The sequence below is a fragment of the Thamnophis sirtalis genome, unplaced genomic scaffold, assembly GCF_051295495.1.
Source record: "Thamnophis sirtalis isolate CommonGarterSnake01/CBP01778 unplaced genomic scaffold, rThaSir2_p1.2 scaffold_5, whole genome shotgun sequence".
Taxonomy (NCBI): domain Eukaryota; kingdom Metazoa; phylum Chordata; class Lepidosauria; order Squamata; family Natricidae; genus Thamnophis; species Thamnophis sirtalis.
In genome coordinates, this window is record NW_028261385.1 from 115,160,808 (window position 1) to 115,177,656 (window position 16,849).

Consider the following 16,849-nt stretch of genomic DNA (forward strand, 5'->3'; position numbering starts at 1 on the left):
GGCGGGCAAGGCGCGGGAGGCGGAGAGGACAGAGTGACCTGGCCGCGGCGCCCCAGGCCCCCGCGCTGGCGATCTCCCGGGGTGGCGTGGCTGCGCGGGGCCGCTCAGCGGAGGAAGGCGGCCGCCTGGCGGGAGAGGCTCGGCCGAAAGGTGCCGGGGCTGGAGCCGCAGAGCCAGGCATGCCTTCCGCCCGGGAAGTCCTGCCCCTTCATCCCCGAAGGCCGGCGCGCGGTGAGGGGGGCCGGCGTGGAGGCGAAAGTACTTTGCACATGCTCCACGGTCGCCGCGCTCTCCGTCCCAGCCTTCGCCGAAGCCGGCGGGCTGCCTCCCGAAGAAACCGCCGGAGCGTCCCAAGCCAGAAAATGCCCCAACTCGGGCAGACGGAGTTCCAGTTGCAACCTGCGCACGTGATTCGATGAGGAACCAAGGGGAGCCGGGTCTCTGAGCGCGGCTTATAACCCGGTGCGCTTTATATGTGAAAAAAGTTTACAAAATTAACATTAACTGATACTGCGGCTTACAATCCGGTGCGGCTTATGGTCGTGAAAATACGGTACTTGATTAAAAGCAGAGTTACTTTCTGCATATGTGCATACCTGGAATGTATGGATCAATTTCACAATGTCATTTTCATACATATCCAGCTATTACTCTGCCAGAGTTTCTGCATCATGCTGAAAGGGTCTTGAAGACAATTCTTTTATTTCAGTTATCCTCCGCTCTGCTGCCACTCACCCCTGTCTCAATCTGCTGCCCCCAACTGACCTCTGCTGTTTTCTTCCTCCTGTTGCTGAGGCCCGACTGGCAGAAGACGCTGCTGGACCTTTGCATGGCCTCAACATCAGTGGGAGAAAAAACACTTGGGGGCTGGTGGGGAGCAGCAGGGGGTAGATGGCAGTGGTAGAATGCAGGGCAACTGAAAGAGTAGAGTTGGCGAGGGGGAGTCAAGCAACCTCTGTGATCATAAATGTGGGCAGGCTTCCAAGTGCCCAAATTTGAATCACGTGACTACAGGGACTCTGCAACAATCATAATTTAATTCAGTGCTGTTATAATTTTGGTCGTTAATCAAGTGGTCATTAAGTGAGGACTTTTTGTTCTTCCAGGTGTATTTTCAACGGATATTAATATTTAAGTAGAAAGTTATACAAATACTCTTTCAGCAACATTTGCAGTAATGACAGGGATGAAAAAGTAACTTTGCAGTCAGAATTCACATTTATAATCTTTGCAGGCCCGGAAAGGATAGCTGAAGAAAATCATAATCACACTTGCAGTTTCATTCAGCAACTGCTTCACTTGACCAAATCACCTTGTCCCAGCTGTGGTGTTAAATGAGGACTACCTATATATAAAAGACAACCTCATAGATTATTATATATAATTATAAGGACCTGCCTCAGCTAATCAGGACTCTTGAATTCATCAAGTTGAATCAAAAGAACTTTTGCTGAGAAAAAGTGATTGCAGGAGAGCAAGGCAAAATCTGAAAAAGCCTGTGCAAAGCAAACAGCATTCTTTCGTTTTCCAAAACTCAACCCCCTGACCACCAGCTGTCCAGCTAGTGAGTCCAAATCAGGAATTCTTGGGTCATTGTTCTTCCCAAAAAGGAAACATTATTGAATACACTATATTGGCACAGTAGTAGTGAAACTAACTCTAAAATTCCCATGTGAAAACTCACATAGTTAAACTTGATTTTCCCTGTTGGCCATCTTGCTCAGTTCATTATGAGGTCCAATCAAGTTCCTCTTGTTATGAGAACAATCTGATCTTGGTGGCAGCAGGGTCTCATGTTCTTCAAACGGGTTAGAGTTGGCATTCCATTCTCCCCCACCCCAGAAATTCCAACCACTCCCCTCCTAATTGTTGTCAAGAAGAGAGCGAAGAAGTAACTGGATGAAAGACATTCTTGACATGCCAACCCCCAGGAAAAGGGATACATCTGTAACACATGTAAACATACATAATCATGAGCAATCCCCCCATTGTACAAAGTATTCATTTAACTTTGGCCAGTTAGGGTATCTAGAATGAAAGCTCTTTTACCAGCCTAGCTACTCTTAACATCTGCTGCTGCTATCCACTCTGCATCTGCTATGGGTTAGCCTTTCCTGCACAAGGTACTGCAATTTCCTTCTATGGGGTCTAGAATCCAGGAATGTCCTTAATTTCGTAATGCTCTTCCTCTTTATGAGGACTGGGGGCAGAGGGAGCACCCCAACCGGCCTCAGTTTAGAATCATGTAAGTGTTTTAACAGGCTACAATGAAACATCGGGTGGATCCGCCTAAGACTTCTTGGCATCTGAAGTTCCTGGTTAATAATATGCACAATGAGAAATAGCCCTATATATAGCCCTAAATAGCCCAGCCGACTTCTTTCAGGGTTGTCGTAAGTTTAAATATTTTGTGGATAGGTACATTTTTATCACTCATCTTAAATGCTCTTTGCAGAGCCCTCTTTCAGTCTGTTTTGTATGGCCCTCCCTTTGGCCTGATGGGACCCTTCAATGCAGATGCTGGATGCAGAATGGGGCAGTCAGCTGCTCAGTGGCCTTCCTTCCTACATCAGAAGCATTCTTATCTTTTAATACTAGCTAAACACGAATAATTTTATTGCAGCATCTAGCCATCCATATTATTTTCTTTACCTTTTCAAGGCAATGCTGAATCCTTTGCTCGGAACTCCTATTACAGAGGATCACTGACCCAACGAAATCCAAATGGAAGAAACAGAAAAACAGATGAGATCTTCGCGGCAAGTATTCAGAATTTACTTCATGGCTTTCCTCCCGACTGAATAGATGGAGAAGATAAATAGAGGAGTCCATTACCTTTAAAAGCCAAATTCCAATAGAAGGCCACTGTTTTTGTAGGAGAAAGATATGTGGTAGTTTATAAAGAGGAGGCTGTTACTAATATGAAAACATGTAAATTAGACAGAATCCAGAATCAGACAAATGGAATAACAGCTGATAGCAGTATAGCATGCTTTTGCATCAGAGTAATCAGTCATATGATCTTATTATAATATTATATGTTATAATAATCATATGTAATTTTATAATCATACAATCCCAAGTAATTCATGCAACCAGATAACTGTATCAACAATAATTTTATCTATTGGCTGATTTCCTATTTTAAAATTGAAATATAAAAGGAACTAGCTATGGTAGAGCTAGCCTACTTGATTGGCAATTTCACATCTCTCGCTTGTTCTCACTCTCTCGCTCTCAGCAAGATGCTGTTCTCCCAGTCACAAAAATATTCCTGCTCCTGCTTTTTCCGTTGTGTTTTTCTGGGGCAGTATATTTGCACCAGGGAGCACTCTTATTTTTTAAAACATGTGTACCTTTCAGTAGGCCTACACAGTTCACATTTGAAATTGGAAACATGACAAATCATAACAAAACTAGTTGACCCTGGATTCTGTGAATTGCGGGGGGGGGAGTGCACTGGTGGGGGCGGCATGTCAGCTGGCCTTTGTGGAATAAATGAGTGAGTTAGTCTTACTTCCTGAGAAAAAGTCTGGGTTGAAAATACTCTTGAATTATAATCCAAAGCAATGATCCCAAATCTTTCTAATGTCTTTTATTATTGATGAATATTTTTAAAATGTTACAGATAAGACAACCACTATTGGATTAATTCCTACAGATAAACATATTCTTTCATCTTACCCTAATGTCTTTTTCTTCCAACATAATACATATACTGTATGTAAGAATCTCTGAAATCTCCTTATCATCTTTTTTCTCCTGTCATTACTCTGGCAGTTCTTTGGAATATTTTAGAGGCGAGCAGCAATCATCTCTTTTTTTCCACGAGACATCTGCAGCTAGAAAATGTTAGCCTCACTTTCTTTGGTTTCATGACATTTTACATTGTTCTGAAGCCAGTCAATAGGCAAACAGTGATTGCTATGAGCCATAGGAGCATCTAGCAGCAGTTGTGCTCAATCTGCACTGAAACTCCTAAACTTTTAAGTCTGTAAATGACATGGGGAAAATGTATGCACAATCTCAGTCCAGCAATTTTTATGTGTGATTGTTACTTGCTGATTTTGATTGGGATCCACCCAGAGCTGAATGGAAGATGAACATGTTTTAAGTAAGTAAAACTCCAAAGGTTCACATTGGTGTTTTGATACTTTACAGAAACCTGTGATGACCCATCGTTCTTGAAAACAATGGAACCTTCTAAGATCAATACTGCAAAATCCTGGCTCAAGTTTTGATTTTTGTTGCTTTTCTCTCTTTTACTTGTTCTATGAAAGAAGAAAATGGAACAAATTACATCTGAACAAATTACATCTCTGAGGAAGAATCCTATGACATTTGAACTCTAGCTTCTCCAGCAGAGCAGTAGGTCTCAATGTATGTTATGGAATCCCTTTCTCAGCTTCTTTACATATTTTAAAGAGAACTTTGGCTCAAGCATTTTTCTTTCTCATCCACTCTTTAATATATATATGACCAGGTGAATTGAAGAGTTGTTTTCTAGGCCACTAAGCCCATTAGCTTTATGAGACCCATATATACATTTTGTATTGTATTTTTTTGCTTGGAATTGCCCAAGATTCATGTCATGTTGCTATTACTAAATCATTGGATGGTAAGGAGAAGGGTTTGATTTACTTTACAATGTAGAAAAGCCAACAATTTCTGGAGGTAGCTTGCACTTTTTGAATTAAACCTTCATGTTCTATTTGTTAAAAAAAATATTCAGAAAGACTTTGTAAGACTAATTAATTGGCCTAATAAATAGAGGGAAACAATTTTGTCTAGTACAAACATAATTCTGTTGACCACTGGATTTTAAATCCGGGAAATTTATGCCATGATAACTATAGACTTCCCTCATTTTATGCTAGGGTTATGTGTCCCTAAAACCTTGCATAAAGAGTGAGAACTGAACCAGGAGTCCAGGGGGGAGGATTGTTGAGTATGGTGTCAAATTTTATAATCCAAAATGCATGAGTAAGGAAGATGAACTTGTCAGAGATTTGTAGGATCTGTTGCCTTGGAAAAGGGGGCTAAAGCATTTTTAAAGTCCAGAACAAGATAGCATTGGAAAATGGCTCAGGCAGATGCTGTATCTTCTTAATTCAAGGAGGAGGCATAATGCAATCAGACTTGCAAGATTCTGCTACTACAGCCAATTTCAATAAAAAATAGTTCTAGCCATTCTGTGAAGTTGATTTCCTGGTTTGGCTTATCTAGTGGGGCTGACATGCACAGACAAATGTTCTCATAAATATGTAAAGCCTTCTTCTTAAGTACCACATTACTTAAGTGTTTTCTTTCAATGTGCAATGGAAGCATACATCTTTCTTATAGCTGGATTTCATGGCAAACCGAGGAATAGAATGCATTACAATTTTTGCTAGTATTTTTCATCGTTTTATACACAGTAGATTTGCCCAGGTTAAAAGCTTGTCCTAGGACTGAGGATCCTTCACCCATTTCAGGGCAACATATTACAGATAGTCCTTGAGATACGACAGGCCACAATGAACTTTCAAAGTTACGACACCCCATGACACTATATATAACCCTTTTTCAAAGTTATAGTGGCTGCAGTAACCCCATGGTCGTTCATCCTTATGAAACATCATGGGGATGTTTCGGTGCCTCCCACCTCTCTTCTCTCTTCATATTATATTTTAAATCTAGAATTATGGTTTCAAACTCTAAAATTTGAATTTCTATGCAAGTGGTGTGTACCAAATATTTATAATGGTGAGTTTCATATACAATGTATGAGGTGTCATGTATGAGCACAGACCTTTAGAAAATCAAGATATTACTGAATTCTCTGAAATAAAAAACTTGAACTCTTGTTAGCAACAGTGATCTTATATCAAGCAGTCATTGAAACTGTGAAGTCATTACTGTTCAGTATTCTTAGAATTTGTTTCATGATAGAAATGCAAAGTTCAGGCATCTTTTACCACAAGTAGTTGAGCGTCTTTATTCCAATGTGACCAAGAGGCATCATTTTGACTCTAATATAATTGTATCCAAACTATATCTGCAACATGTTTATTTAGGGCTGTGCAGTGCTTCAAATATGATTCCCAATGTGTTTTGGAGCACATGGGAATGCAAATACAGCAACTTTCTGCAACTAAAAGCCATAGTTTTTTTTTTAATCACATGTGTGCTTTAAACTGTTGCAGAGAGGTGCTATAATTATGCCTTTGGCCACGTAGCCTTTTGAAATCAAATCTAAAGTGTTGATGGCCCTGATATTTATGCCTTTGACAATTAGTTACAATACATACCTATTTTATTAATACAGCTAAAGACACCCAAAGAAACTGAAAATGTGAGTTCCTATATCTGTTTATCTGATTAATGTTTTTTCCAAGCTGAGAAAGAATCTTGAGTTCAGACCAAAATTTCTAGTTTTCAGTGCTAATAAATCTTTGCTGAATTATTTTCAGTAAATAACCAAATTAGAAGGAATTTTCCAGTTACAGCTGTGACTTTTTAGTATCTTGAACTTTTAATGCCTCCTGTAAGCTATCTTTCATTACTATGTTCTCATCAACCGTTATGTGTCCAGATCTCTTCCAGTTAATGTAAATTAATTTCATTGATGCAATCAGGAAGAGAAATCTATGTTATGTGCAGTTTCATTCTTTTTTAAGGGCTATGTTTTCTCAAATAAAGCAATTCTGGGACAAGGGATTCTGAAGGAAAAGAAACCCACACTCCACATCCATACATATAGGCAGAACTTCAGTCCAAAGCAATCATAGCTATTGGACCCCTTAACAAAAAGGATTGGGTAACCCCACCTAATGCGTCCCTTTAGGCAGACATTATACTCACTCTGTACATCTTACGCATCAGCTTTTATCTTGATTCAGAAATATAGCCAGGTAGCCTGCATTATAAATGGATGGTTTGTGTTCTCCGCAGCAAAATGTATTGTTTCCCTTCCTCGCTTGAGAGAGAAGGGCTTTTTTACCACTCTGATTGTCTGATTAGCTAGCTAAAGCCTTGAGATAAATGCTGCCTCAGGTCCATTTCTTTGGGATGTGGAAAGCACAGCCAATTAGCTCAGTCCTTGATGAGGGCAAATGTTAGAGAGCTTTTCCAGCATTTTCTCTGAAACTGTAGAGTAGATTTCCGGGGTGGGGGTGGGGAATTCCTTCCTCTAAGTTCTTAGCACTTCTTCCCTCCTGTCATGTGAAGCTTGCCACCATCACTCTATTCCCCAAGGTATAGGAGTTTGTTGCTTTCCTATAGAATGTGAATGTGAGCAGCTAATGGAGGGAGGGGTAAGGCCCCTTGCTGAACACTGGGAAAATCTTACGCTTGGGGAGCATTAAAGCCAGCAGCCCATGGAAAGGACCTTAACCAGATCCCTAAAAGTGATACTGCCATTCAATTGGGAGGAGGGGAACCTCAGAGTAAAATCACTAGCGTGTCTGTAACAACTGAGTTTTACAACTTTACAACTGGTTTCCTGTCACCGGAAGACTGAAGGTCCCAATATCTGGGGGGGGGGGGATGTTTATGAGAGCCATGTGGGATAACTTACTTTAATGTCTAACTAGAGATAGCCATGGGAACATGTGTTTTATTGACTCTTAGGGCAGAAGAGTTAAGGAAACATCTTCACACTTGTGTATTGGTTAGAATCTGCATTCAGACAAAGGGGAGAGGTCATTATCAGCTTAATCCCATTTGCATTGCCTAAAGGGTTTGAGATGCTGCTTTACTTCTAATAGTTTCCATCCTGACTGGTTAAAGATTCCTTTTGAAATAATCCGTTTCAAGAGTCTTTACTTTCTCAAGTTAGGAGAGGAGCCATTACAATAAGATTGTATAACACCAAATGCAAATGAAAATAAAAATATAGAAATACATCATTTATTAGATGTTCATCTATTTCATAACAGGTTAAATGAGAACAGTGAAGGAGATAATTTCAAAGAGATTTAGATCATTTCCAAAATGAAGTGGCTCTGGTTAGAAGCCCCACAAAGTGAAGATAGAATTTCTGCAGTTTTCCAATTTGCTTTGGAGAGTGGTTGCTATCATTATCACTTGTACTTAATATTGTTGTGAACCTCCTGTTATGAATTTTTTCATAGAAAGAAAACATCAGGTAATAGGGATAGTGTTGTGTACTACAGTTTCCTCTCTGGTCTGTTTGGCTAGAGGGGCGTGTCCTTGTTTCTGATTGGTTACCTGTTTGACAGCTGGGGTATATAAAGAGCTGTGAAACAGGGCTCAGCTGTTGCCAGTTAGCTAAAACGCATGAAATGTGAAATGCCACGTTTGGCAACCTGTTTGAAATAACTGTTAGGTGACTTGAAGTCCTGGCTCGCCTCTGTTTGTCTGACCGCATTCTCCCATCTAGAACATTGGTGACGAGGATGGGATTCCTCTGTGGCTGAGCCCAGGCAGAGCTGAGAAAGTCACTAATCAAAGAGCGAAGTCATTAGAGCTGAATTCCCTCAGAAGCGAGTCACTTCTACTACGAAGACCGATTTGGGGTTAAGCCAAAGGGGAGAAAAAAGTTACCTCAGAATGGCTTCAATGAATACATTAGCCAGTTTTAACCTGGCCACGCAGACTTGGGACTCTTATATTTCCCGATTTGAGTGTTTTTTAGAAGCCAACGGCTTTACTAACCTAACTGAACAGAGAAAGAAATCGTGTTTTTTAAATCTGTGTAGCACGGAGATGTTTAACCTTGCGGAATCGCTAGTGGCTCCACACACAGTCCTCGATGTGACATGAGATGTTTTGATGACAAAGTTAAAAAATCATTATGCTCCATCAGTTTCTCGCACTTCACGCCAGTTTGCCTTTTACAGAAGGTTTCAGCGTGAGGGAGAGAATTAATTAATATGTGGCTGCCTTAAGAGCTGTGGCCCTCCATTGTTGTTTTAAAGATTTGGATGAGTCCATTACAGATCAGCTTGTAGGGGTGGGGTGGGGTTAGAGACCTCTGTATTCAGCGCCATCTACTGGCCAAACCTGAGTTAGATTTACAAACAGCTTTAGATGAAGCTAGGGCAGTAGAGCTGTCAACAAAATCCACAGAAGAGATCCAGAGGTTCTGTAGACCACAAGCCGGAGAAAAAGCCACTGAGGTGCATCATGAAGACATTTTCCCTGTTGAAGGGATTATTGGAAATGATGAAGTACATTGCCTGAAGGGGGAACAGGCCAGAGGTCGACAGGGTAAGGTTTTGCCCCAAACTACCTGCCCAGGGTGTGGAGGTAGGCACGATAGAATGGAGTGCTGGTTTAAAAATACCATTTGTCTCCGTTGTGGAAAAAGGGATCATTTAGCAAGAGTCTGCAGGGTGGCTGCTCCTTGCACAAATGCGCAGGAAGGCAGTTTCCCTAGCACCAGTCAGGGCTACAGAAAAAACCGCAAATTTACCAGGGGCCAGAGTTTCAGGAAAAGGGATTCCTGTTTTGCTGTAAATGAGGATAGGGAAGAAGCTGAAGTGGACCAGATTGTCCATGGTCTGAAAGGGAAATTTTTCCTTACGGTCCACTTGGAGGGCAGACCCTGTCAGATGGAGGTTGACACAGGATCAGCTGTATCAATAGTTTCTTGGGCAACAGTTAAGAGGATTATTCCGGCTTTAGCAAGAAAAGTTTGGAGCCTTGTCTGTTAAGATTAAAGGATTTCCAAGGAAATCCCATTCCAGTGCTGGGTAAATATCTCTGTAAGTTGTATTTAAGCAGTTCAACAAAAAGTTACCTCTGATTGTGGTGAAAGGCCCCCGGCCAAGTTTATTAGGATTGGAATGGTTTGAGGCTTTGGGACTTGGCATAACAGGCATTGATCAAATCCAGAGTACTATGTACTTGGATTTGTTAATTAAGGAATTCCCCAAAGTTTTCGGGGAGGGTTTGGGGAAGTACACTGGTACTCCCATTTCATTCGCTTTAGACCCACAGGTTCCGCTGCAGAGGCTGAAGCCGCAGCGGGTACCTTTTGCATTAAAACCTAAAGTGGATGCAGAAATTGATAAATTACTGGCCCAAGGGGTGCTAGAACCCATAGACCATGCTCGTTGGGAAACTCTGATAGTGACGCCAGTGAAGAGTGATGGATCTGTGAGGATCTGTGCTGATTTTAAGTGCACATTAAACAGAGCATTGCAGCAGAGCGCATACCCAGTGCCCGTGGTGCAGCATCTGCTGCACTCTCTGGAACAGGGGACCATATTTGCAAAGTTAGACCTAGCACAGGCATATCAGCAGTTACCTGTGGACGAGGCAACTGCTGAAGCACAGACTATAGTCACGCATAGGGGTGCGTTCAAGGGTAACCGGCTCCAATTTGGAATCAGTGTGGCACCTGGACTCTCTCAAAATTTAATGGAAAGGCTGTTAAAGGGCATACCGGGCATCGTCCCTTATTTTGACGACGTCCTGGTGTCTGCCCGCTCCCTAACCTCTCTCCTGGCCCGCCTGTGGTCTCTACTTAGTCATTTCCATGACGTCGGCTTGAAACTTAAGACATCCAAGGGCCGGGTCGCGGTTCCCCAAGTCGAATTTTTAGGATTTTTAATAGATAAGACAGGGATTCATCCTACCCCTGAGAAAGTACAGGCTATCAGTCACGCCCCAACGCCTACCTCAAAAGCTGAACTGCAAGCTTTCCTGGGGCTATTGAATTTTTATAACATTTTCCTGCCACATAAGGCTTCTATTGTAGAACCCCTGCACAGACTCTTAGACCGTTCGGCGAAGTGGGTTTGGGGACGTCATGAGGCAGCTGCTTTTGAGACTATTAAGAAATTCCTCACGTCCGATAGTGTTCTATTGCAGTATGATGAAAACCTCCCTGTAGTGTTGGCCTGTGATGCTTCCCCATATGGGGTTGGGGCGGTCCTGAGCCATCGGCTGCCATCCGGACTGGAGGCTCCAGTAGCATTTTTTTCCTGAATGCTGTCTTTGCCCGAACGGAACTATAGCCAATTGGACAGGGAGGTGTTGGCTATAGTGGCTGGAGTGAAGCGGTTTCACTCCTATCTCTACGGCCGTCATTTTCACATTGTGACAGATCACAAGCCCTTACTGGGCATCATTGCAGGCGACAAGCAGACGCTCCAGATTCTGTCCCCCAGGTTCACCAGATGGACTGTATTTTTGGCTGCCTATGACTATACGTTACATTACAGACCTGGCAAGCACATCAGCCACGTGGATGCTTTAAGCAGATGCCCATTGCCTATTGCGGTCAAGGACCCGGCGCCTTCCTCTATAGTGTTGCTGATCGATGACATGCAGTTACCGATTACCACAGCTGATGTGGCCAGACATACCAGCCGGGACAAGGTGCTCGCCAATGTGCTCAGATGGACTGAACAGGGTTGGCCTTCTCACCCACTGGGCACTGAATGGCAACCTTTCTCCACCAGGCAACATGAACTTTCTTTGCAGCAAGATTGCCTTCTGTGGGGCAGCAGAGTGGTGATTCTGGCCTCCCTCCAGGAAGCAGTGCTGACGGTCACCCGGGCATTGTCCAGATGAAGGCACTTGGCCGGAGCTATGCTTGGTGGCCGGGTATGGATCAGGACATTGCTCGGTGGCTGGCTGGCTGTCCACAGTGCCAGGAAACCCGACCGGCTTGTCCCAAAGCACCCATTCAGAATTGGGAGCAACCGAGGGCTCCGTGGTCCAGAATTCATATGGCCTTGGCTGGTCCGGTTAAGGGCCAAATGTTTATTGTCATTGTTGATGCTTTCTCTAAATGGGTTGAATTGTGTTTATTGTCTGCATCAACTGCCCCTGCCATCATTAAGGTACTACGCCAGGTATTTGCGACCCATGGGTTACCAGACTTAGTGGTCTCTGACAATGGGCCCCAGTTTACTGCTGCAGTGCTTGCCTCGTTCTTTGCCCGGTTGGGGTTCTGCCATGCCTTTGTTGCCTCGTTCAACCCAGCGGCTAATGGTCTGGCTGAACGCGCGGTCCGTTCAGCGAAAGAGGCTCTCGCCAGGTTTGGCCCCTTAAACTGGCAGGAGGACATAGATAGGTATCTACTGTGGCAGCATGCTACCACTTGTACTACTACAAACAAGAGCCCAGCTGAACTTTTAATGGGACGGCGCATTAGGACAACACTAGATAGACTGCACCCTGAATATGCTCCAGATCGGCCTTTAGATTCACACAGTCAACTCAAGGGATTCACCACCAACACGCCAGTATATGCAAGAAACTACTCAGGCCATCCGCTATGGCTCCCCAGCATAGTCCAGAAAATAACTGGTCTCTGCTCGTACCTGGTAGAGGTAGAGGATGGCAGGGTTTGGAAGCGCCATATAAACCAGCTGAGAAATAGACAAGGGGATGTCAATTTGGCGAAGCAGTCACAGGGCCTACCCGACAGGCAGGAAGCCGAGAGTCAGGAACAGGCCACAAGGCCCCGGGCTATCTCCCTAGAGGAGCTAGAGAAATTAATTAAAAGTCCACCAAAAGACTTACCAGTGGTTCCCCGTGAGGCTCCAGCGGCGCCGGACTCTGAGAGAGCCAAGTCTCCAGCCAGGGCCGGCACTATTCCAGTCCCACCAGCGGAAGGTGTCCTGAGAAGGTCTGGGCGGGTCCGGTGGCAGCCAAGCCACTACACATGCGCATTCTAAGTGTGAAGGAGTGTTGTGTACTACAGTTTCCTCTCTGGTCCGTTTGGCTAGAGGGGCGTGTCCTTGTTTCTGATTGGTTACCTGTTTGACAGCTGGAGTATATAAAGAGCTGTGAAACAGGGCTCAGCTGTTGCCAGTTGGCTAAAACGCATGAAATATGAAGTGCCGCGTTTGGCAACCTGTTAGAAATAAACTGTTAGCTGACTTGAAGTCCTGGCTCGCCTCTGTTTGTCTGACCGTGTTCTCCCAGCTAGAACAGATAAGATGCTGATTTGTGATTAATAGCTCTAGCTTCCCACAAGATATTACATTAAAATAGCTTTCCTGGATCTTCCAAATCTAGTGATTAATAGAGATGTAGAAATGCAGAAACAGAAGATTATGTAATGAATTATCACCTACAAGATTCTGGACTGCTTTTTATCCTACATCCTGATCACAGTACTTGTCCTTCCAAAAATCTGCTGGCCCTAAAGTTATGTTCCTTCACTGCTTTATTAATGCTAATTGCTCAAAAACTCCACAGAAAGAATAGGATATCTTTTGTTTTTCTTTTTAAAAAAATGCTCAATTCTAAATGTTCAAAGCTGCAAGCCTGTGCTTTAACTGCTTTGCCTTACTGGGCAGTGTCCTATCCTGATGTGGATGCTGAATTATTTTTGAATCCCAAAGACCGAATAATGGCATTTTCAAATGAATGTAAGTATTCCTATTGTTTACACTAATAAATGGAATATAGTCAAAGGTGGCGAATGATTCCTGAATACCAAAAGGCAATTCTTAGATCAAGTGAATCTGAATTGGTCCGTCCACATTGGTCACTTCCTTTCAACTCTGTTTCCAACATCCAGAAAGACTGTATTTGCTTGACTGCTTGTTGAATCCTTACATGTTCAGGACTTTTGATATCACAGTTCTGCTTACATACCCTCTCCCCAATTCAGCTCTGCAAGGCTAGGCTCAGGAAGGGCAAGACTTAAAATGCTATGGGGCGGAATCATTTTTCATGGTGGTGTGCCTCTTATCCACTTTTGTGATACTTAGAGCATCACTGCTAAAAAAAAGCTCTAGTGAAACAGTGAAAGACTTAGTACCGTAATGTTTGTTTGTTGGATTGATTGATTGTTTACGGTTCCACCACAAAACCGCGAAGCCCTTATCCGCACCGACATAAGTGCGGAGGGCAAATCCACGCCGTCTGAAGCGCTAAGGAAAAACGCGATCCTACCACGATGACATAATCGCGGAGGGCAAATCCGCGCCTTCCGAAGCACTCAGTACCCTAAACCTAAACCTAAACCTAAACCTAACCCTAAAGCAAACCCCTAAACCTAATCCTAACCCTTACCTTAATTTAAATCGGCTTTCTGCCGCGCTGTTTTAAAGCGCCCTTCTGTTGTCACGCTGTTGTCGCGGCGGTGATGATGTCGCGGCTTTAGCAATGTGGTTTTATCACCGCTATTTTGACGAGCGCAGTTTTGTCGTGCCACGAACGTTTACACTTATATCCACACTTAACAGCAATAACATTTAGACTTATATACCATTCCATAGTGCTTTACAGAACTCTGTGTGAATTACAATGTTAGCATATTGCCCTCAACAAACAGGATCCTCATTTTACTGATCTCAGAAGGATGGAAGGCTGAGTCAACCTCGAATCTCATCAGGATTGAACTCCAGGTCATAGGCAGAGTTAGCCTGTAATATTGCATTCTTTCATAGCCAGCTCGTTTCCAATTGGGGTGGGGATCCATGGAGAGGGATGGAAAAAAATGATTTCTTCCCCCCTTCCCCAATTGGAAACGAGCTGGCTATGAAAGAAAAGGAAGCGCAACCCGCATGTCTTGTTCAAACAGCAAAAGAAAGGGACAGGAGAGTATTTCGGCTGTTTGAAAAGCCCCGCTTGGAACTCCTGTCCCTTTCTTTTGCTGTTTGAGCAAGCCATGCGGGTTGCGCTCCCTTTTCTTTCACAGCCAGCTCGTTTCCAATTGGGGGAGGGGGGAAGAAATCGATTTTTTCCATCCCTCTCCATGGATCCCCACCCAATTGGAATCGAGCTGGCTATGAAGGACAAGGGAGTGCGACCCGCACTGCATGTACAGACAGCAAAAGAAGGAACAGGAGAGGAGTTCCAAGCGGGGCTTTTCAAACAGCCAAACTCCTCTCCTGTCCCTTCTTTTGATGTTTGAACAAGCCGCATGGGTTGCACTCCCTTGTCCTGGCTGCCCCGCTACCCGCGCGCGCCTATGTTTTCCAAGGCATGGAGCTATTCCGGAGCCCATCCGTCACCCCCGTGGAAAACATAAGCATGCACGCACAGCCTGCACAATTATAGCCCCGGAGAGTGGAGACTCTCAGAAGGAAGCCAGAGGCAGCGGGGCACCTGGGTCCCTTGCCCTCAGAGGGAGGAAGAGCCAGTTGGGAGAGGAGCTTTGGTCCTGCTGCCTCTGGTGGATGAAGCTTTACTGGTCCCCGGTGAAGATTCCGTCCCTCATCCCAGAGCCATTGGTCTTGGGATGTTCTGCGGAGCCCCCCCAGGGAAGAACGCCGCTGCCAGGTACTTTTAACCATATGTTTTGTTCCCATGTCTGCAGAATGCTGCAAAAAACCATGAATACAAGCCAGTTGTTGAGTGTTTCAAATGTGATTGGAACACTCAACAAGGTGACCACAGTATGTGTGTGTGTGTGACTGTTTATGTGTGTGTGTGTGTGTGTGTGTGTGATACAGACAGACAGAGGCACAGAGAGATGGAATGAGAGACAGACACGGAGGGAGGGAGGAGAGAGATACACAGAGAGAGAGAGACAGACAGACACAGAGAATCACATAGAGAGACACAGAGGGAGGGAGGGAGAAGCAAAGACACAGACAGACAGACTCACAGAGAGAGAAAGAGAAAGGAAGAAAGAAAGAAAAAAAGAAAGAAAAAAAGAGATGAAAGAAAAAAGGGACAGAGAGGGAGAAAACACATGGCCGGCAAGCCACTCCCACCAGGTCACATGGCTGGCAAGCCACTCCCACAAAGGAGGCCACACCCACAGAGTAGGTTCAAAAAATTTTTGAAACCCACCACTGTACTATAAGGTTTATAAGCTAGTTTGTCCAAGGCAAATCAGTGAACCATAAAACTGAATAGGAATTTCATTGAAAGTTCTAACCTACGGTTCTAGCACCTGGAATGGAATGGAATGGAATGGAATTTATTATTTATATGCCGCCCTTCTCCGGGAGGACTCAGGGCGGCGAACAATCCAAAAAGGGAAAGGGGAACATCAAAACGAAATACAAATAATAAAAATAAGCAACAGTCGCACAACCATACATGTCGAGAGGGGAGGGAACTCATCACCCCCAGGCCTGCTGGCAAAGCCAGGTTTTAACCTCATCACAGAAAGTCCTCTGTAAGGGAATCCATAAGATAATGGGTAGCTGGCCATTTTCTTGGTATTTCTGGATATTTACATGCAATTCTCTGCAGCTGCAAAGGTAACAGGAGGAGTCGATGTTAGTGCAGATGAATGGGCATGATTTTCACTTATTGTACACACTGTATCTGCTGTTATTTTAGGGTAGAACAGAAATGTAAATGTCATTTTCATATTGACCAAACGGTTTACTTGCCTAATTACTGACAAACTAGCCTTTTACTTTTTTTAAAAAAAAAGAGATTTTTTTTTTATACTATAAAAGGCGAACACTGGAAACCAAGGAGATATATTGATGTCTTTTATGATTAGGGAAATTTAGAATACCCATGTATTTAGTTATGCACATATACAATCCACCGACACAACAAACAGGAAGAAGGAGACTTATGGCCCCTTCATATAACCCACCATGCTGGGTGAACAGGGATGCAATTTGAAAGGAGTAAATTCCCCATTTGAAGAACAAAAGGAGTTTCTCAGGTTGAAGATAAGGCGTATGTGGAATCCTGTATTACATTGGAACAGAAGCCAGAATGTATTTGTCAGGGTTCCGAGTATGAAATCAAAACTCCAAGGCAGGGTTCCTCAAAGTGTAGATTTATTAGGCATGTCATATTGGCACAGCTGGTGAAAACCCAACTCTGAAGTTCCCCAGGTTTTCCCCACCCAGTTCAAAATCCAAAGTTCTTCCCCCCATCACATAGCAATAGCAATATAGCAGTTAGACTTATATACCGCTTCATAGGGCTTTCAGCCCTCTCTAAGCGGTTTACAGAG

At 43.7% G+C, this 16,849-nt stretch overlaps 1 protein-coding gene across 2 annotated transcripts in view; it reads left to right on the forward strand.

Annotated features, from left to right (window-relative positions):
* LOC106548952 (melanophilin) overlaps nt 1–4,321 on the forward strand; it is an 82,924-nt gene extending 78,603 nt beyond the window's left edge. For both annotated transcript variants that reach the window (XM_087716660.1, XM_087716661.1), the window contains 2 exons: nt 2,662–2,759; nt 4,162–4,321. In XM_087716660.1, coding sequence (XP_087572786.1) covers nt 2,662–2,759; nt 4,162–4,188 — 125 coding nt within the window. In that variant the 3' untranslated portion in view covers nt 4,189–4,321. The remainder of the gene's footprint in view (nt 1–2,661; nt 2,760–4,161) is intronic.
* Nucleotides 4,322–16,849: the final 12,528 nt, after the last annotated feature.